At 40.1% G+C, this 23,163-nt stretch overlaps 1 protein-coding gene and 1 pseudogene across 1 annotated transcript; both read right to left on the reverse strand.

The window, feature by feature from the left end:
- Positions 4,195 to 5,151, reverse strand: LOC102180753 (olfactory receptor 18-like). Its single transcript, XM_005682437.2, has one exon. The coding sequence runs from the start codon at positions 5,122 to 5,124 to the stop codon at positions 4,195 to 4,197; it is 930 nt and encodes a 309-aa protein (XP_005682494.2). The 5' UTR covers positions 5,125 to 5,151.
- On the reverse strand, positions 19,806 to 20,727 carry LOC102175475 (annotated as a pseudogene).

Raw genomic sequence — 23,163 nt, forward strand, 5'->3', positions numbered from 1 at the left:
TGTGTGCGGTGTTAGAAAGTGATCTAGTTTCATTCTTTTACACGTGGTTGACTAGTTTTCCCAGCACCACTTGTTAAAGAGATTGTCTTTACTCCATTGTATATTCTTGCCTCCTTTGTCAAAGATAAGGTGTCCATATGTGTGCGGATTTATCTCTGGGCTTTCTATTTTGTTCCATTGATCTATATGTCTGTCTTTGTGCCAGTACCATACTGTCTTGATGACTGTGGCTTTGTAGTAGAGCCTGAAGTCAGGCAAGTTGATTCCTCCAGTGCCATTCTTCTTTCTCAAGATTGCTTTGGCTATTCGAGGTTTTTTGTGTTTCCATACAAATCTTGAAATTATTTGTTCTAGTTCTGTGAAAAATGTTGCTGGTAGCTTGATAGGGATTGCATTGAATTTGTAAATTGCTTTGGGTAGTATACTCATTTTCACTATATTGATTCTTCCGATCCATGAACATGGTATATTACTCCATCTATTAGTGTCCTCTTTGATTTCTTTCATCAGTGTTTTATAGTTTTCTATATATAGGTCTTTAGTTTCTTTAGGTAGATATATTCCTAAGTATTTTATTCTTTTGGTTGCAATGGTGAATGGAATTGTTTCCTTAATTTCTTTTTCTACTTTCTCATTATTCGTGTATAGGAATGCAAGGGATTTCTGTGTGTTGATTTTATATCCTGCAACTTTACTATATTCATTGATAAGCTCTAGTAATTTTCTGGTGGAGTCTTTAGGGTTTTCTATGTAGAGGATCATGTCATCTGCAAACAGTGAGAGTTTTACTTCTTTTCCAATTTGGATTCCTTTTATTTCTTTTTCTGCTCTGATTGCTGTGACCAAAACTTCCAGAACTATGTTGAATAGTAGCGGTGAAAGTGGACACCCTTGTCTTGTTCCTGACTTTAGGGGAAATGCTTTCAATTTTTCACCATTGAGGATAATGTTTGCTGTGGGTTTGTCATATATAGCTTTTATTATGTTGAGGTATGTTCCTTCTATTCCTGCTTTCTGGAGAGTTTTTATCATAAATGGATGTTGAATTTTGTCAAAGGCCTTCTCTGCATCTATTGAGATAATCATATGGCTTTTATTTTTCAATTTGTTAATGTGGTGAATTACATTGATTGATTTGCGGATATTGAAGAATCCTTGCATCCCTGGGATAAAGCCCACTTGGTCATGGTGTATGATCTTTTTAATGTATTGTTGGATTCTGATTGCTAGAATTTTGTTGAGGATTTTTGCATCTATGTTCATCAGTGATATTGGCCTGTAGTTTTCTTTTTTTGTGACATCTTTGTCAGGTTTTGGTATTAGGGTGATGGTGGCCTCATAGAATGAGTTTGGAAGTTTACCTTCCTCTGCAATTTTCTGGAAGAGTTTGAGGAGGATAGGTGTTAGCTCTTCTAGAAATTTTTGGTAGAATTCAGCTGTGAAGCCGTCTGGACCTGGGCTTTTGTTTGCTGGAAGATTTCTGATTACAGTTTCTATTTCCGTGCTTGTGATGGGTCTGTTAAGATTTTCTATTTCTTCCTGGTTCAGTTTTGGAAAATTGTACTTTTCTAAGAATTTGTCCATTTCTTCCACGTTGTCCATTTTATTGGCATACAACTGCTGATAGTAGTCTCTTATGATCCTTTGTATTTCTGTGTTGTCTGTTGTGATCTCTCCATTTTCATTTCTAATTTTATTGATTTGATTTTTCTCTCTTTGCTTCTTGATGAGTCTGGCTAATGGTCTGTCAATTTTATTTATCCTTTCAAAGAACCAGCTTTTGGCTTTGTTGATTTTTGCTATGGTCTCTTTTGTTTCTTTTGCATTTATTTCTGCCCTAATTTTTAAGATTTCTTTCCTTCTACTAACTCTGGGGTTCTCCAATTCTTCCTTTTCTAGTTGCTTTAGTTGTAGAGTTAGGTTATTTATTTGACTTTTTTCTTGTTTCTTGAGGTATGCCTGTATTGCTATGAACTTTCCTCTTAGCACTGCTTTTATAGTGTCCCATAGGTTTTGGGTTGTTGTGTTTTCATTTTCATTAGTTTCTATGCATATTTTGATTTCTTTTTTGATTTCTTCTGTGATTTGTTGGTTATTCAGAAGTGTGTTGTTCAACCTCCATATGTTGGAATTTTTAATAGTTTTTCTCCTGTAATTGAGATCTAATCTTAATGCATTATGGTCAGAAAAGATGCTTGGAATGATTTCGATTTTTTTGAATTTATCAAGTTTAGATTTTTGGCCCAGGATGTGATCTATCCTGGAGAAGGTTCCATGAGCACTTGAAAAAAAGGTGAAATTCATTGTTTTGGGGTGAAATGTCCTATAGATATCAGTTAGGTCTAACTGATCTAAGGTATCATTTAAGGCTTGCATTTCTTTGTTGATTTTCTGTTTTCTATAACTATCTTTACAAGTTATGCTAATGGAAAAATCAGACAAAATCAACCACATGGTCTGATTTTCAAGGTGTAAAACTAGAAAGATCCTTGAAAGCTGACTAGGAACAGTCTTTTCATGATAGAGTCACATGAAATTTCACACCTTATATAGGGAATGATGGGGCTTCCCTGGTGGCTCAGGTGGTAAAGAATCCTCCTGCCAATGCAGGAGATGCAGGAGACTCGGATTTGATTACTGGGTTGGGAAGATCCTCTGCAGGAGGAAATGGCAACCCACTCTAGTATTCTTGCCTGAAAAATTCCATGGACAAAGGAGCCTTGTGGGCTATGGTCCATGGGGTCATAAAGAGTCAGACATGACTGAGCAACTGAGCACAAGGAATAATATTATTAAAACTATTATCACTCAGATTTACAAAATGGGCTGGAAAATGCATTACTATCCATAGACAACCCCATCATCCATAATATTCATACAATAAAGATCCCTTGCAAGCAGTTTTGTCCATTCTGCAAATTTACCTATAAACTCACCACATCTCAAAAGAAGGAATTCATAGTTTTACTTCTATTTGATCATCTGGGACTAACATAGGTTTTAAAAGAAAATAATCTGGTGGGACAGAGCCCTGGGGTGGGAATTAGGAGGCCTTTGTCTGAGTCCACCTAATGTTTTACCCACTTAATGTGCAGTGTGTGTAAATCTCCCTACTTCTCTGCACTTGTGTCCCTCACACTGAAGTAGGGCCAATGACACCCATTTGTAGGATGTGTGTGGTGTGGAGGAAAGGGAAATTTCCTCTTCTACCCCTCCAGAGTTCTGTGGCTGGAATGACAAAATTGACACAGGACAGATTAACAGGAGAAAAAGAAACAAATTTGAATTCCTGCACATGGAGGTCTCATTAAAATAGGACCTAAGAAGGGGCCAAAGCAGGAAGCTATTATCTTTTTTAGGCAAAGAAACAGTAAGTTGATGAGGAATTGACCGGAGAAAGAAACGTAGGCTTTTGGTATTTCATGAGTGAAGAATATAAACAGATTTAGGCTTGGGGTGGTAAATAAAGGAACAATAAGATTTGTTTACATTGGCTTTGCAAAGAGTCAGACATGACTGAGTGGCTGAACTGAACTGAACTGAACACTGGCTTCTAATCTCCAAATTCCCTATCATTGATCATAAGGGGGTCTTTCCATTCCCGATGCAGGAGTGCCCATTTCAAGTATGGATATGAGAGCTGGACCATAAAAACGGCTGAACACCAAAGATTTGATGCATTTGAACTGTGGTGCTGGAGAAGACTCTTGAGAGTCCCTTGGACAGCAAGGAGATCAAACCAGTCAGTTCTAAAGGAAATCAACCCTGAATTTTCACTGGAAGGACTGATGCTGAGGCCAAAGCTCCAATACTTTGGCCACCTGATGCGAAGAACTGACTCACTGGGAAAGATCCTGATGCTGGGAAAGATTGAAGGCAGGGGGAGAAGGGGACAACAGAGGATGAGATGGTTGGATGGCATCACCGTCTCAATGGACATGAGTTTGAGTAAGCTCCAGGAGTTGGTGATGGACAGGGAAGCTTAGTGTTCTGCAGTCCATGGGTCACAAAGAGTCAGACATGACTGAGTTTCTGAACTGAACTGAAGAGGAAAAAAGTGTGTAAGCAGGAAGCAGATCCAGAAAGACATATATATGCTATGGGACTGCAGATCAGAATTTCTTCTTGCACATGATTGACCTTGCTGCCTTTTCCAGTCTTATGAATAGAAAGAAGATAACATGGATGTTGACCTTAGGCTATTCTGCTGATAATCCTCCAGAGGGCACTCTTGACATCCTTGTTCCTCAAGCTGTAGATGAAGGGGTTCAGCATAGGGGTGACCAGAGTGTACATCACTGAGGCCACTGCGCCCTTCCTGGGGGAAGACGAGGAGGCTGAGCTGAGATACACACCAAGGCCTGTTCCATAAAATAAGCAAACAACTACCAGGTGAGAGCCACAGGTGGAGAAGGCTTTATACCTCCCACTTAATGATGAGATTCTCAGAATGGAGGACACGATTTGAGTATATGAGTAAAGGATCCCTGATAGTGGAATTCCACCAAAGATTGTACCAATGAAGTAGATTAATATGTTATTGGTGGAGGTGTGAGAACAGGCAAGGTTGAGGAGTTGAGAAAGGTCACAAAAGAAATGGGGGATTTCCACTTCTGCACAGAAGGTAAGCTGTGACATTATCAAATAGTGCAACAGGGAGGTCAAAAGGCTGATGGAAAATGACACCAGGACCAACAAGCCACAGAGGAGGGGGTTCATGATGACCAGGTAGTGCAGGGGATGACAAATGGCCACCAACCGGTCATAGGCCATCACTGTCAGAAGTAGGCTCTCCAAACATACAAAAAGAGAAAAGACGGTCACCTGAGCTAGGCACCCTACATAGGTGATGGATTTGCTGTGTGTATGGAGATTCACTAGCATCTTAGGGATGGTGGTGGTGCTGAAACTGACATCAGTCAATGATAGGTTAGAAAAGAAGATATACATGGGGATGTGGAGGTGGGAATCAGAGATGACAGCCAGGATGAGGAGCAGGTTCCCAAGGATGGTGACCAGGTACATGGACAGGAAGAGCCCAAAGAGGAGGAGCTGAAGTTCTGGATCATCTGAGAGGCCCAGGAGGAGGAATTCTGAGACACCTGTTAGATTCTGTGGTTCCATGTTGATGAAACACCTTTTGAAAAAGAAGAGAATATTGAATAAACAAATCAATTGTAGAGGGACCCAGATAAATGTCTATGCTTTGGATTTAAGCGGGTCACAAATAAAATGTTAGGCTTGAAGACCATACATCCCAAAGTCTTCAGCAATACTTCTTAGCTGTGAACGCATATTTTGTTATTGTTGTTTAGTTGCTAAATCATGTTCAAGTCTTGGCAACCCCATGGACTATAGCATGCCAGGCCCCCCTGTCCTCCACTATCTCCTGGAATTCGCTCAAATTCATGTCCTTTGAGTCAATGATTCTATCTAACCATCTCATCCTCTGTTGCCTGCTTCTCCTGCTGCCCTCAATCTTTCCCAGGGTCAGGGTCTTTTCCAATAAGTTAGCTCTTTGCATTAGGAAGCCAAAATACTGGAGCTTCAGCTTTAGCATCAGTCCTTCCAATGAATATTCAGGGTTGATTTCCTTTAGGATGGACTGGTTTGATCACCTTGCAGTCCAAGGGACTCTCAAGAGTCTCCTCCAGCACAAAAATTCAAAAGCATCCAATCTTTGAAGGATCACAGCTGTGTTGTGGTGAAGGGGCTTGCAGAAGTCAATGAAACTATAAGCCATGCTGTGCAGGGCCACCCAAGATGGATGGGTCATAATGAAGAGTTCTGAGAAAATGTGGTCCGTTGGAGAAGGAAATGCAACCCATTCCAGTATGTTTGCTATGAGAACTCCATGGATAGTATGATAAAGCTGGAACACATCTTTACTGATGCTCAAAGTACTGACCAGTGTTTTTGTACACCTACTTTAAAGGTACGAGGCCAAAGAATTTGAGAGAAGTAATGACAATTTGAGATCAGAACTTAATGAACACAGCAATATATTTGTCTCCTGCTTTTGAAGGAAGTGTATGAAACTGAACGTATTCTTTTTTCTCTTTTTTTAAAAAAAAATCTGATTAAAGAACACTAAGAAACACTCAAATGTACTGTATCTAATCCAAATGCACTACAAGAAGTTTCCTTGATGTGCATCTTAGTCCTAAAGGTCTAGAATCATGTTAATTGGATCCTAAATTAAAATGAAATGCTCAGAGATAGCATTTCTATGCAAGTTATCTTTAATGGTTTTTCCATATTTACTTGGTTTTATGTTATCCATCTTCCATGGAGATAAGGCTGGGTTGTCTGGTCAAAGTTCCTTCACATATAACTCAGATACAAATATTTGGCTTTGGTGGGCTTCATATTTTGATAAACATGTTTTTGTTGAAAACATACAATCATACAGCATCACTGGTCCTTGTTACTATATGATATGCCAATGATTAAAGAAAAGTTCACTTTTAATAAATGCTTATTTCATTTTTAAAGTGCTATACACGCTCACAGAAAGATCTGAAGTTGAGTTTTTCTTTTACTGTTTTTGTTTGCAGTGGCTAATTAAAGCTTCTTAAATATGTCTCTAAATCATTTCAGTCGAGTCTGAGTCTTTGTGACGCTATGAATTGTAGTCTGCCAAATTCCTCTGTCCATGAGATTTTCGAGACAAGAGTACTGGCATGGGTTGCCATTTCCTTCACCAGGGGATCTTCCTGACCCAGGGATCAAACCTGCACATCTTGTGTCTCCTGCATTGGCAGGCATGTTCTTTACCACTAGCACCACCTGGGAAACTCTAATATATCTCTTCCTATACATTTGTAAAGGGTTGATTTCTCATCAAATCCAACTCTCTTACACACAGTTGAAAAATTTAAGACCAAAGCCTATTCTCAAATGCTACGTTGGTCTTCTTATACCAGCTTTTCAAGTCATTCTTCCTTATTGAGCAATGACATTTCTCCTACATTCATCGTCCTGAAGGCAACTCAGGTCTCCATTTCTCCTGACAGGTCAAAACATGATGTAATTTGGAAAAAATCAAAAGGGGAAAAGCTAAAGACTAATATCAGAAAAGTAGCGTAAAAAGTATACTTTCCATCTTGGGCAGGAAAGCTAGGAACCCCTGATAAAGAGTGGTAAAATATTTAACCTTGTTTCTTGGGATTAAGACTATGTACCTCTTGAAATTTACCAATAAAAGACTTCATAAGAAAAGAATAACAATACATGAGTAGTTTGTACATCTGTAAAGTGGGTATATTAATTGAACTGGACTCAGGGTTGCTCTGATAGCTCAGTTGGTAAAGAATCCACCTGCAATGCAGGAGACCCCGGTTCAATTCCTGGGTCAGGAAGATCCACTGGAGGAAGGATAGGCTACCCACTCCAGTATTCTTGGGCTTCCCTTGTGGCTCAGCTGGTAAAGAATCTGTCTGCAATGCAGGAGACCTGGGTTTGATCCCTGGGTTGAGAAGATCTCCTGGATAAGGGAAAGGATACCCACTCCAGTATTCTGGACTAGAGAATTCCATGGACAGTATAGTCCATGGGGTTGCAAAGAGTAGGACACAACTGAATGACTTTCACTTACACTTTCTTCCAAGGTTGCTGTAAAAATTAAATTAAAATAAAGGACTTTAGCAGTGGTTATCGGTGCTAGCTGATTGATCTTTTTGATCCTTTTGATCTTTTCAAATTTAACTATGAATAGACCACAGCCTAAAACCAATTAGATCAGAATCTCTACCTGTAGTCCTTTGGGCATACTTATCAGGAGGCACTAATGGGAAAGAATCTGCCTGCCAATGCAGGAGACACAAAAGACGTGGGTTCAATCCTTGGGTCAAGAAGATCTCATGGAGTAGAAAATGACAATCGCTTCAGTATTCTTGCCTGAAGGGGTGATAGCCCATGAGACCACACAGTCAGACATGACTGAGCAACTGAACAGATCCACACATCCAGCCTGGGTAGAGAACCATTACCAGTATATTAACTGTTGCATTAATGTTATATATTATTACTACCATTATTACCATACTAAAAATATAAATATTTAATAATGCTCGCTTTAGAATTCATATTTGTTACTGATAAAACCTGAGGATTTCTTGCTATTTCTGCATGATCTTATTCCCTTGAACTTCAATTGCCCAAAGGTAAACATTGTCATGAATTTGGTAGATGCATTTTCATTTCAATGTTTCCTTAATATTGGTGTTGATTTTTGTATTCACAAGAAATTTTCTTGAAAACTCACTTAAATACTATTACACTAAAGATACTGTTAACTGAATTCTGATATACAAAATATTGTCTTTTAAGCCTCTTGAAAAAGAAAGATATATCCATTTGAATTCAGAGTTCCAAAAATAGCAAGGAGAGATAAGAAAGCCTTCCACAATGATCAATGCAAAGAAATAGAGGGAAACAATAGAATGGGAAAGACTAGAGATCTATTCAGGAAAATTATAGATACCAAGGGAACATTTCATGCAAAGATGGGCACAATAAAGGACAGAAATGGTATGGACCTAACAGAAGCAGAAGATATTAAGAAAAGGTGGCAAGAATACACAGAAGAACTATACAAAGAAGATCTTCATTTCCCAGATAACCACAATGGTGTGATCACTCACCTAGAGCCAGACATCCCGGAATGTGAAGTCAAATGGGCCTTAGGAAGCATCACTATGAACAAAGCTAATGGGAATGATGGATTCCAGTTGAGCTATTTCAACTCCTGGAAGATGATGCTGTGAAAGTGCTGCACTCAATATGCCAGCAAATTTGGAAAACTCAGCAGTGGCCGCAGGACTGGAAAAGGTCAGTTTTCATTCCAATCCCAAAGAAAGGCAATGCCAAAGAATGGTCAAACTACTGCACAATTGCACTCATCTCACACATTAGCAAAGTAATGCTCAAAATTCTCCAAGCGAGGCTTCAACAGTACATGAACCATGAACTTCCAGATGTTCAAGCTGGATTTAGAAAAGGCAGAGGAACCAGAGATCAAATTGCCAACATCCATTGGGTCATCAAAAAAGCAAGAGAGTTCCAGAAAAACATCTATTTTAGCTTTATTGATTACACCAAAGCCATTGATTATGTGGATCACAACAAACTGGAAAATTCTGAAAGAGATGGGAATACCAGACCACCTTACCTGTCTCCTGAGAAATCTGTATGCAGGTCAAGAAGCAACAGTTAGAACTGGACATGGAACAACAGACTGGTTCCAAATAGAGAAAGGAGTAAACCAAGGTTGTATATTGTTGCCCTGCTTATTTAACTTCTATGCAGAGTTTATCATGTGAAATGCCAGGCTGGATGAAGCACAAGCTGGAATCAAGATTGCCAGGAGAAATATCAATAACCTCAGATATGCAGATGACACCACCCTTATGGCAGAAAGTGAAGAAGAACTAAAGAGCCTCTTGATGAAAGTGAAAGAGGAGAGTGAAGAAAAAAAGTTGGCTTAAAAGTCAACCTTCAGAAAATGAAGACCATGGCATCCAGTCCCATCACTTCATGGCAAATAGAGGAGGAAACCATGGAAACAGTGAGAGACTTTATTTTGGGGGCTCCAAAATCACTGCAGATGGTGCCTGAAGCCATGAAATTAAAAGATGCTTGCTCTGGAAGAAAAGCTATAACCAAGCTAGACAGCATATTAAAATGCAGAGACACTACTTTGCCAACAAAAGTCCATCTAGTTCAAGCTATGGTTTTTCCAGTGGTCATGTATGGATGTGAGAGTTGGACTATAAAGAAAGCTGAGCACCAAAGAACTGATGCTTTTGAACTGTGGTGTTGGAGAAGACTCTTGAGAGTCCCTTGGATTGCAAGGAGATCCAACCAGTCCATCCTAAAGAAGATCAGTCCTGAATATTCCCTGGAGGGACTGATGCTGAAGCTGAAGCTCCAGTACTTTGGCCACCTGATGTGAAGAAATATCCTATTAGAAAAGATCCTGATGCTGGGAAAGATTGAAGGCAGGAGGAGAAGGGGATGACAGAGGATGATACAGTTGGATGGCATCACTGATGCGATGGATACGAGTTTAAGTAGGCTCAGGGGGTTGGTGATGGACCGGGAAACCTGGCGTGCTGCAGTTCATGGGGTCACAAAGAGTCAGACACGAATGAGCAACTGAACTGACCTGAAGTACATACATTTGTTTCAATACATAAAATTAGCATAGTATATCCTGGGGGATAAGCTGAGTTTTCAGTTAGGGAAATTCTTGTACCATCCTTCATAATACACAAATGAGAATTTCCAAATATGCACACATTATTGTTTCAATTGTAAAAATTGAAACCTGTCCAATTTTACTATTAATTACCTGTAATTGTTTTCCTGGTGGAAAAGTCAGACAAGATCAAGTACATGTTCTGATTTTCAAAATTAAGTCAAAAAGATTCCTGAAATCTGACTAGCAATAGTTTTTCATGATAGAGCCACATGAAAATTCCCATTTTGTATATGACTGTTATTTTCATGTGTCAAATTTCCAAAATGGGCTGGAAAATGCATTACCATTCATAGAAAATCTTATGGCCCATAAATATGTATTCAAAAAGTCCCTGCAAGCCATTTGATGCATTCTGCTAATTCATAGATGGACCCACCGAATCACACTAGAAGGAATCCATCATTCTATTTGCTTCCATTTGGTCATCTGGGACTAAAGCAGATTTGGAAATAAAGTAATCAGTCATTGCACGCTGGTGGGACAGAGCCCTAGGATGGGAATCAGCAGACCTTTGTCTGAGTCCCACATTTTTCATCCACTAAACATGGAGTGTGTGGAAATCTCCCCACCTCTGGGCACTGGTACTCCTTACACTGAAGTCGGGCATACAACATCCACTTGTAGGAGATATGGGTTATCAAGGAAGGAGAAATTTCCTCTTCTACCCTCTTGGGTTCTTGTGCATGGAATAATAATAGCATCAACACATGGCAGATTCATAGGAGAAAAAGAAACACATTTGAATTCCTGCACATGGAGGTTTCATAGAAATGGGACCTATGAAGTGTCCAGAGCAGGCAACTTTTATACTTTTTGGAAGAAGAAACAATAAATTGGTGAGGAATTGGCAGGACAAAGAATCTTAGTTTTCGGGTGCTTAATTAGCGAAGAATCTAAATAGTCTGGGCTTGGGATAGTAAATTAAAGAGATATAGAGTATTGTTTATACAGGTTTCTAGGCTCCAAATTCTCCTTCTCTGATGATAAGCAGGTCCTTCTATCTCCAAATGCAGGGAGTGGACCTTTCATAAGAGAGATTCATTTCCTGCTTTCATAGAGACAGAGAAGGACAGAGTTTCCTTCTTACATCAGCTCCTCCAAAAACAACTTCAGTTCATACCAATCAATACATCATTTTGGCATGTTTTGGGGTGACCCATCCTGATCCCCTGGAGGAGGAGATGGCAACCCACTCCAATATTCTTGCTTGGAGAATCCCATAGACAGAGGAGCCTGGCGGGCTACACAGTCCATGCAGTTGGAAAGAGTCCGACACGACAGAAGCAACTTAGCACACAGCACATCCTGATCCCCAATAGTGGCCTCTAACAGAGGTCAGTAGTTAATAAATATTCAATCCTGATTCTTAAATCAGAATTTGAGGCATCCCTGGAGTAGTTAGGTATTGATGAAGTACAATCCTAATGAGCTTTAATGTTCTTAGATTCTATCCTATAGCAGAGGCACAGAAACCTATCATGGTTCAGGGAAGTCATTCATAAAATGAGTGGAGATCCTAAAATATGTCTCAGAGCACAAAATCAGATTAATTTCCCTTTTCTCTCTCTCTCTCTTTTTCTGAAAAGGGCTGTTTATTTTCTTTTTTTTTTTTTCCTTATTTTTCTTTCTTTTAAATTTTTAACCAGAGGATAATTGTTTCACAACATTGTGCTGGCCTCTGCCACACATCAGTGTGAATCAGCCATAAGTATACATGTGTCCTCTCCCTCTTGAACATCCCCCCCCACCTCCCACCTCATCCCACCCTTCTAGGTTATCACAGAGCATCTGATTTAAGCTCTCTGCATCACACAGAAAATTTCCACTGGCTATATATTTTACATATGGTAATTTCTTTTAGGACCCAGTGTTGTTTTTTTTTTAAAATAATCTCATGTTTTAAATTCTATTAAATGGAAAATAATAATTCTTGTAGAAAGTGACACAGAGGGTTACAAACACTGATTCATCTATTGTCTAGTCCTATAAGACTTCACTGGAAGGAATGTCAAAACAAGCAGGAAAGTGCCCAGTGTGTGGAAGTCATGTTGTCCACACTCTTTTTGAGAACCAAAGAAAGTCTATTCAATATTTTAACAGATTTATGTTCTTGTATCTTGTTCTGTGCCAAGCAAGGAGAGGCTCTGAGAATTCAAGAAATGAAGGAAGCTCAGATGTGTCCCACCAGGCACTCTAACTCTACCTGCAGAAAAACAAAAATAAAATGTTCAGACTTCCCTGGAGAGCCGGTGGTTAAGAATTTGCCTACCAATGCAGGGACACAGGTTCAATCCCCGGTTCAGGAAGCTCCCACATGCCTTGGGGTAATTAAGCCCATAAGCCACAACTTCTGAAGCCCATGCACCCTAGAGCACCTGCTCTGCAATAAGAGAAGTCATCACAATGAGACACCCATGTACTGCAGAGAGTAGCCCCTACTCGCTGCAAGGAGAGAAAGCACATGCAGCCACGAAGACCCAGTGTAGCCAAAATAAATAAATAAATAAATTGTAAAAAAATGTTCTCTCAGGATTTAGGGAAAAATATTTCTGATCATGGCATGTGTCACTTAACCTTGATGCTGCTGTTGCTGATGATGATAAAGATACCTAGTTTACTCTGGTATTGCTGTAATGCATCCATCACACATTTAGTCACATGCTTAATACTCATTCTATTTCATTCTTATGCACCACAGTTCTATTGACTGATATCAATCTAGATGACAACATTCAGGCTCAAAGATATTAAGATCTTTCTCAGTGTCAGTTAAATACATACAGCAGATACAACTCAAAATTGACTGTGAGTCTCTGAGGCCTGTGCACTGAACTTCTCCGCTGTTTGCCTACACTTCAGAGAGTTTAAGTAGGGGACCAGGGGTGTCTTTCAAACGTTCTAAGGTATACCTTTAAACTATTTTTTGTTTCTTGCCTAAGAATAAAGTTCAACACCCTCACTCTGTACTCCCTTAAAGATCAAGAGGATATAAATTACAAGAATGAAGGAGTAAGTGGATACAGAAACAAAATCCAAGAGCTGGCTCAAGAGAGAGAACTGTCTTGAATCATTATACACAGAATCTTTGTGGGATTCCCACCATCAACTCAACCTTCTTTCCTACAGTTAATGCATCAGGTGCCACCACTGCTTTCCACTGTGTCTACCATGAACCCCCAAAGGGAAAAGCCCAGTGAGCAGGACATCTCTGCCTAGGATGAAAGGATCGCTTTTTGCTATCTTTGTAGTGGGTTGATAAAACTTCTTAAAGATGTCGTGAAACCTAAACATTTGTGAAGGATTGATTTCTCATCAAATCCACCCCTCTAATGAATACTTGAGAAATTTAGGACCGAGGCCACATCTGAAACCCAAAATTGGCCTTTTATGACTATTTCAGAACTTTCAAGCCAATTCTCCCTTTTAGAGGATGGCATTTCTCCTAAATTCAGCTCTCTGAATACAGGTTGAGTTAGCAGAAAACAATACTGTCTAGATGCCCTATGAATGGAATTTCATTGTCTACATTCAAATCTGAATTTAATCCTTTTATACCCCAGAGCCTAGTAAAAAATTGCATTAAAGTCCTTTGTTCCTATCCTTAAGTGTAAAATGATGCTAAAGCATATTTGGGAGGTGATAATGCAGATGATGCTTATTTAACTTATATGCAGAGTACATCATAAGAAACACTCGGCTGGAAGAAGCACAAGCTGGAATCAAAATTGCTGGGAGAAATATCAATAACTTCAGATATGCAGATGACACCACCCTTATGGCAGAAAGTGAAGAGGAACTAAAAAGCCTCTTGATGAAAATGAAAGAGGAGAGTGAAAAAGTTGACTTAAAGCTCAACATTCAGAAAACGAAGATCATGGCATCTGGTCCCATCACTTCATGGCAAATAGATGGGGAAACAGTGGAAACAATGTCAGAGTTTATTTTGGGGGGCTCCAAAATCACTGCAGATCGTGATTGCAACCATGAAATTAAGAGACGCTTACTCCTTGGAAGGAAAGTTATGACCTACCTAGATAGAATATTCAAAAGCAGAGACATTACTTTACCAACAGAGGTCCATCTAGTCAAGACTATGGTTTTTCCAGTGGTTGTGTATGGATGTGAGAGTTGGACTTTGAAGAAAGCTGAGCGCCGAAGAATTGATGCTTTTGAACTGTGGTGTTGGAGAAGACTCTTGAGAGTCCCTTGGACTGCAAGGACATCCAACCAGTCCATTCTAAAGGAGATCAGTCCTGGGTGTTCTTTGGAAGGAATGATGCTAAAGCTGAAACTCCAGTACTTTGGCCACCTCATGCGAAGAGTTGACTCATTGGAAAAGACTCTGATGCTGGGAGGGATTGGGGGCAGGAGGAGAAGGGGATGACAGAGGATGAGATGGCTGGATGGCATCACTGACTCGATGGACGTGAGTCTGAGTGAACTCCGGGAGTTGGTGATGGACAGGGAGGCCTGGCTTGCTGTGATTCATGGGGTAGCAAAGAGAGATACAACTGAGCGACTGTACTGAACTGAACTGAATTGAATGCAGATAAAAGGAAACAAGCTATATGAAATCTTAACTCAGCTCCTGGCATGTGGAATCCCTAGAAAAAAGTTTATAATTTTGAGGTTACTGTTCATTTTCATGACCATCCCCTTCATGATCATCTGGAGTACTTAGGGTATAGGTTAGAGGTTCCTATTTCTTGTTCAGGTAGAAAAGATGCCCAAGGAAGAAAAAAGGGAGGAAAATAAGCACTTAAATAAGAGTTCTAAGATCCCCGCCAGTAACAACAACATCAATTTCCAAAGCCTCTGAACGGAATCTATGCCTTTTGGTGCCCTCCCACCGGCTAGTCCAGCTGTCCCTCTGCTTTGATGATGAGAAAACAAGGCTTCCCCAATGCCTCCTGCATTCAGTGTCTCCCACTGCACTTGGCACTCACTGGGTTGTGCTGCATCTCTGCTGGGGCAGGACTGAGGGATACAGATTTGCTGCCCGTTTTCCACTGTTTGTTGGAAGAGGGCTGAGGCTTTGTCCTCAGGACTGGCAGCAAGGCAGACTCAAGTGTGGGCCTCCTGGTGTGGACAACAACTCTGGGGCGATGGGACACGCAGCTATGGAACCCATTGGACTGGAGCTGGCTAACTGAAGGTCTGGGAAACACAGGCTGATTATTTATTGTGGTGCAGCTTTGAGACTTTAATGTACATAGCAGATAATTAGCCAACTTGGTCCATGGTTTCACAGTCTCTGAGGATTTGCTAATTTAATGGAGGAGGAAGAGGAGAAAGTGACTGTTTTAAGAAGGATCTGGACCTGTCCTCTTCTCAGGAAGCTGATCTCATCTCCTCACTCTGACTCCCAGGTTGTTTATCTCCTCATAAAATTCAGGCACATTCTCTTTAATAAGAGAAGGGAATATGTGACTTTTATATCTACACATTTATTGAGTTCATCATGTAAACTAGAGAGATTTAGGTCTTCCATAACAGGATTCTGACAGTATTTCTAATTCTTTAGTTAAAATTTCTGTCTCTGAAAACTTCCTGCTTTTTATGTAGTCTTGCTTTGAAGTTTTAGTTTTTATGCCTTGGAGATGTATGGTTTTTGCTATTTTGAATGACAGTTCAAATTCAAGTTCTAATTTAGGTGGAATTTAAAATTTCTAATAGTAATTAATTTAAAAATTTTGCTCTAATTTTACTTCTCAGTTGAAGTACGTTTTCACATTGCACAAGTCTTCATTTGACATATTTATCTGGTTACTTGCTACTTTGCTTAAACTCTTCAAGAGGCCTTAGAGATATCTACATTCAAAATGTGTTAGGGATACAGTCCTTACAAGGCTTGCCTGGAGAAGTATCTGATTTTCCTCACTTACAAGTCTGTTGATAGGATTCAGTTCTTTGAGGTCCAGAGAATTCTCTTAGCTTCTTACCAAATGGACCTCTGACAATATGGCAACTGGCTTCCATCTCACCAGAGCAAGGTGGTGAGATGGCCAGAGAGTGTTGGAAAGATAAAAGCTGAGTCTTTCTACACATTAAGGTTTGAAGGGACAGCGCAATAGTTTTCCAAATTCTTTTCATTGGAAGCAAGTCACTGTTTCCAGTTCACTCAAAGAGACAGGTATCTACAAGAGCGTGAACTCAGGTGGCTGGTTTCACTGGGAGCATCTTTGAAGCTACCCACCACACAGACCTTACCCTCTATCAGAACAGTTAACTTGGAGAAAGATAAGACTATAGAGATAGTCCTTTGTTTTCCAGCCTCATCTCCAATCTACTAAAACTTGATCTTTTCTAGAAAATTTTCCTGTAGAAGAACTGGAATGTGGAAGGATTTGCACTGTTTGGGGGTATTTTTGCAGATCCCACCATGCTGCTTCTGGCCATTCCTCTAGTTGCTCTAGAGGAGTAACTGTGCTCACCATAGAGCACTTCCATCACTGTTTGAATAAGCCACAGTCATTCAGCACCCCAGTTCTGCAGTTCCCAGGTGGCTCAGTGGTAAAGAATTTGCCTGCCAATGCAGGAGACACAAGCTTGACCCCTGGGTTAGGAAGATCCTCTGGAAGAGGAAATGGCAACCCACTCCAATATTCTTGCCTGGAAATCCCGTGGGCAGAGGAGCCTGGTGGGCTACAATCCAGGGAATTACAAATAGCCGGACACGACTTAGTGACTGAGCACACACACATGGCCTGAAGTGAGGCTAGCCCCGGAACTCCTGAACTTGTGCTGGTATCTGAAATGAGGACAGGCTTGTGAGGACTGTTTCCTTAGGCTTTGCGGTTTAGCAAACTCTTTGCAGTGAGGAAAGGCAATAGGAGAAAAATGAGCCAAGTTGAAGCCCCTCAAAGGCCTCTGGAAACCTCCAGAGAGCTCTGGAGTTAGGATGATCCCTTGGAACATCCTGGAGTTGGAGCAAAGAAGATAAATGTCCACCTCCACGTCATATAGTAATTGGATGTGGGCTGCCTGCCTAGAGGTAGATCCCTCTAGAAGTAGATTGCTGAGTGCTAACACCCAACATTGGAGCAGTATGTTTCTTATCCCTGATAGGAGGGTTTTTTTAATTGTGGTAAAATAATATAAAATTTAGTCTTAATCAGTTTTAAAAAATTTTATTGAAGTATAGATGTTTTACTTAGTTGTGTTTAATTTCTGCTGTATAGCAAAGTGACTCAGTTGTAAATATTCTTTTCATATTCTTTTCTACTGTGGTTTATCACAGGATACTGAATATATTTCCCTGTGCTATACAGCAGGACCTTGTTGTGTATCCATCTCTATATAATAGTTTGCATCTATTAATCACAACCTCCTAATCTTCTCTCTCACCTCTTCTCCCCCTTGGCAAACACAAGTCTATTCTGTATGTTGGTGAGTCTGTTTCTGTCTCCTAGATATGTTCATTGGAGAAGGAAATGGCAACCCACTCCAGTATTCTTGCCTGGAGAATCCCAGGGACGGAGGAGCCTGGAGGGCCGCCGTCTATGGGGTCTCACAGAGTCGGACTCGACTGAAGTGACGCAGGAGCAGCAGCAGCAGCAGCAGCAGCAGCAGCAGCAGATATGTTCATATGTGTTGTAGTTCAGATTCCACATACAGGTAGTATCATTTTTGTCTTTCTCTTTCAGACTTACTTTGCTTAGAATGACAGTCTCTAGATCCATCCATGTTGCTGCAAATGGAATTTCTTTCTTTGTTCTTAATGGCTCTAATATTCTATCATGTATGCACACCACATCTTCATTGATTCATCTGTCAGGAGACCATCTTAACCATTTCTAGGTGTACAGTTCAGTGGCATTAAGTGCCTTCATATTGTTTTGCAACCATCACCATCAACCATCTCCAGGAATTTTTCATCTTCCCCCAACTGAAACTGTATTAAACACTAACTACTCACTCCTACTCCCAAATCTTCTCTATGTATGACTCTGCCCTCCAATAGTATGAATTGGACTTCATTTGGTATCTAATACACATGGAATCATTTAATATTTGTCCCTTTCTGTCTGGCTATTTAATATGATTGGGGAGAAGGTTGATGGACTAAGAAGAGGAGTTATCAGAAACATTGGGGGTCAACTTTGCTCTGGTAAGTACTCTCCATTCTATTCCTGAAGGAGCATTTGTCACAGTTTTCCTAGAAAAGTTCCATTTGAAAAATCAATATTAATAGTGTACTACTTGAATTTCAAAATTTGAGCAGGATCTTACTCATCCTACATGTTAAAAAGTCTGGCCACAATCATTAAGAAACAAAAATATACTAAATGTCTGGTTCTTTAGGTAGTGTTTAGATACTCATTAAATAATGGGAAAAATCATAAGCAAAGTATAGAAATAATCAATAACAAGAAAGAGGGAGCTATGATTATTTTGCAATGATAGAAACAAGACTGTCTGTGATCAATACATTGTCTTCATGTATCCTGGATAATACATAGGAATGTGAGAATGTTATAGTCATATGCTATACAAAATCCAAGAAGAATTATGACTTAAGTGGGAAATACAAAATATTTCCCAATTCTGTTAAAGCTATTCCAAGAGGATGAAAAGTTGTTGCTGAACCATGAAAGATGCTGGGATTCTGGCCTTTGGAGGAGAAGAATTCAATCTGGGGCCAGAGACAAGGCTTGATTGCTTTGTGTAGTAGAGTTTTATTAAAGTATAAAAGAGATAGAGAAAGTTTCTTACATAGACATCAGAAGGGGGCAGAAAGAGTACCCTCCTTGCTAGTGTTAGCAATGGAGTTATGTATCTTTTAATTAATTATTAATTATTAGTTATTAATTAGTTATTAGTTTTCAATTAGTTATTTCAATGAATCCAAAGAACGTCTGGAGGTTGTAAAGATCTTATTAGGCCCATTCCCATAATTTACATTTTAAGATAACAGAACTAGCCGAAAGGTTTTCAGGACTTCCCTGGTGGCTCAGATGGTAAAGCATCTGTCTACAATGTGAGAGACCTGGGTTCTATCCCTGGGTTGGGAAGATTCCCTGGAGAAGGAAATGGCAACCCACTCTAATACTTCTTGCCTTGAAAATCCCATGGACAAAGGAGCTTGGTGCAGGCTACTATCCATGGGGTTGCAAAGAGTTGGGCATGACTGAGCGACTTCACTTTCACTTTTTCAGGAAGGAGAAACTGTCCTCAGGCAGGCTACAATCCCTAGTACAGAGTTTAAACTGTGTTGTGTAATTGACTAAGACTAAGGAATGTAGAGGAAAAAAAAATGTTTGTCCTTTCTTTCTCCTTGAGAATTCCAGACTGCTCTCTCCTTGAGGACCCCCAGACTTCTTATTAACCTGCCTAGGAATTGACTCCTCAAGGACAAATTGTGTAAAGAGAAAGCCAAGAGCTAGATAGATACATATATGTGACATGACTGCAGCATCTGGTTTCCTGTATCACATATTTGATTTTTCTGCCTTTTCCAGTCTCATGAACCTAAAAAGACCAAAAAAAAAAAAAAAAAACCAACAAAAACAAAAAAACAAGCAAGACACTAGCACTGAGATTAGACTATTCTGCTGATAATCCTCCGGAGGGCACACTTAATGTCCTTGTTTCTCAGGATATAGATAAAAAGGTTCAGCACAGGAGTGACCAGTGTACATCACCAAGGCCACTGCACCCTTCCTGGAGGAAGATGAGGCAGTTGAGCTGAAGTACACAACCATGCCTGTTTCATAAAATAAACAAACAACTGCCAGGTGAGAACCACAGGTGGAGAAGGCTTTGTACTTCCTACCTGATGAGGACATTCTCATAATGGAGGATATATTTAAAGTATAAGAGTAAAGGACCCCTGAGAGTGGAATCCTACCAATGATGGTACTAATGAAATAGATTAATATGATATTGATGAGGTGTCAGAACAGGAAAGGTTGAGGAGTTGAGAAAGGTCACAGAAGAAGTGAAGTATTTCACCATCTGCACAGAAGGTAAGCTGTGACATCAAGTAGTGCATCAGGGAGGTCAAAAGGCTGATGGAAAATGACACCAGGACCAATAAGCCACAGAGGCGGGAGTTCATGAGGACCAGGTAGTATAGAGGGTGACAAATGGCCCCAACCTGTCATAGGAAATCACCATCTGAAGGAGACTCTCCAAACATGCAAAAAGAGAGAAAAAGTTTCCATGAGCTAGACACCCTGCATAGGGGATGGATGTGCTGTGTGTCTGGAGATTCACTAACATCTTGGGGACAGCAGTGGTGCTGAAACTGATGCCAGCCAAGGACAAATTGGAAAGGAAGGAATACATGAGTTGTGAAGGTGGGGGTCACAGATGACAGCCAGAATGATGAGCAGGTTCCCAAACACGGTGACCAGGTATACGGACAGGAAGAGTCCAAAGAGGACGGGCTGCAGGTCTGGATCATCTGAGAGGCCCAAGAGGAGGAATTCTGAGAGATGTGTTAGATTCTGAGGTTCCATGTTGATGGGGTATCTTTAGAAAAAAGTAGAGGGTGTTGAATAAACAATTGTAGAGGCACCCAGATAAGTGTCCAAACTTTGTATTTAATAATTCACAAATAGTTTTCACTCTTGAAGACCACACACTCTAGCACCTTCAGCAATATTTCTCAATTGTGAGGACATCTTTTTTGATGCCCAGAGTATTCACCAGTTTCTTTTTCTTCTTCTTCTTCTTTTTTTTTTTTTTCAATCCAGAGCTTCTGTTTACCAAAAGACACTGTAGGAAATGAAAGGAAAGTCACAGGGGGACAGAACCCCTTGTTAACACATTGGTTACTAGTTTTCTACTGCTGCCTCAACTCATTACCAACAACCTAGGGACTTCAAAAACAAGGGAAATGTGTTATCACATAGTTCTGCAGGCTAGAAGTCTGGCATAGGTATGACTGGGCTAGAAGCAGGTTATCAGCACTCCTGGTTCCTTCTCAGGTTTCCAAGGAGGAGTTTGTTTCCAGCTTCTGGATGCTCCTTCTTCAAAGCAGCAAAGGCACACCCCTCCAGCCCTACTTCTGTGGTCCATCTCCCTCTGGTTGTGGCCAGGAAAGCCTCTCTGCTCTGAAGGACTCATGTGATTCAATGGACCCAAATGGACATCACAGGGTCATCTCTCCATCTCAAGATTTTTAGTTTAAGCACATCTGCCAAGTTCCTGTCTCCATGTACTGTGACATACACATCAGTCCTGGGGATTAGTGCAGGAAATCTTTAACAAGGGAAACATTCTGCCTACCACAACCTACTAAAAAAGTCACGGTCTCATACCCAGGATTTTTTTTCAAATTTTAAACCTTTTATTTTGTATTGGGGTATACCCGATTAACAATGTTGTAGTAGTGTCAGGTGAACAGCAAAGGGACTCAGCCATACATATACATGTATCTATTCTCCCCTCCCATCCAGGCTGCCACAGAACATTGAGTAGAGATCCATACAATAGGTCCTTGTTGATTATCCATTTTGAATATGGCTGTGTGTACATGACCGTCCGAAATTCCCTAACTATCCCTTCCGTACACCTCCCACCACGACCCCAGGCAACCATAGTTTGTTTTCTAAGTCTGTGTCTCTTTCTCTTTTGTAAGTAAGCTCATTTGTATCATTTCTTTTTAGATCCCACATATAAGGGATGTCATATGATATTTCTCCTTCTCTGACTTATTTCACTCAGTACGACACTCTCTAGGTCCATCCATGTTGCTGCAAACATACCAGAATATTTAAAGAACTCCTAGTTGTTGTTATTTAGTTGGTAAGTCCTGTTCAACTCTTTTGCGATTCCTGCCAGGCTCCTCTGTCCATGAGATTTCCCAGGCAAGGATACTGGAGTGGTTTGCCAGTTTCTTCTTCTAGGGGTCTTACTGACCCAGGGATCGAACCCACATCTCCTGCATTGGCAGGCAGATTCTTTTACCACTGAGCCCCCAGGGAACTCATCATTAGTTTCTTTAGCACTGATTTTAAAGGCATGCGGCCAAAGAATGTTAGTGAGGTTAGGACATTTTGAGATAACAAATCTATGAACCCAATAATATATCTGCTCCCTAGTTTTAATGGGAAAATAAAAATGAAAAAATGTTCTTCTGATTTAAAAAATTATACTTGACACTAAAAAGCACTCAAATATACTGAATCTTATCTAAATGCAGTACAAAAAAGTTCATTGACTTGCAGTATTGTCCTAAAGAGAGAAAACCTTACTCACTAGATTCTAAATTAAAATCAAATGTTCACAGTCAGATAGTATTCCTGTTTGCTAGTTAACTTTAAGGGTTTTTCATTGTTTTTTGGTTTTATAAAATACATCTTTCATGGAGATAGAAACTCACCCAAATATGTGGGTAGCTTGGTCAGTCTCTTCAGATGTAACTGATAAACACTTGGTTTTGGTGAACTTCACATTTTGTTTTTTTTTTTTAATATAAATGTATTTATTTTAATTGTTGGCTAATTACTTTACAATATTGTAATGGTTTTGCCATACATTGACATGCATCTGCCACGGGTGTACATGTGTTCTCCATCCTGAGCCCCCCTCCCACCTCCCTCACCATACCATCTCTCTGGGTCATCCCAGTGCACCAGCCTTGAGCATCGAACCTGGACTGGCGATTTGTTTCACATATGATAATATATATGTTTCAATGCCATTCTCCCAAATCATCCCACCCTCGCCCTCTCCCACAGGGTCCAAAAGTCTGTTCTATACATCTGTGTCTCTTTTGCTGTCTCATATACAGGGTTATCGTTACCATCTTTCTAAATTCCATATATATGTGCTATTATACTGTATTGGTGTTTTTCTTTCTGGCTTACTTCACTCTGTACAATAGGTTTCAATTTCATCCACCTCATTAGAACTGATTCAAATGTATTCTTTTGAATGGCTGAGTAATA

Source organism: Capra hircus, chromosome 7 (assembly GCF_001704415.2).
Source record: "Capra hircus breed San Clemente chromosome 7, ASM170441v1, whole genome shotgun sequence".
NCBI classification, from domain to species: Eukaryota; Metazoa; Chordata; class Mammalia; order Artiodactyla; family Bovidae; genus Capra; species Capra hircus.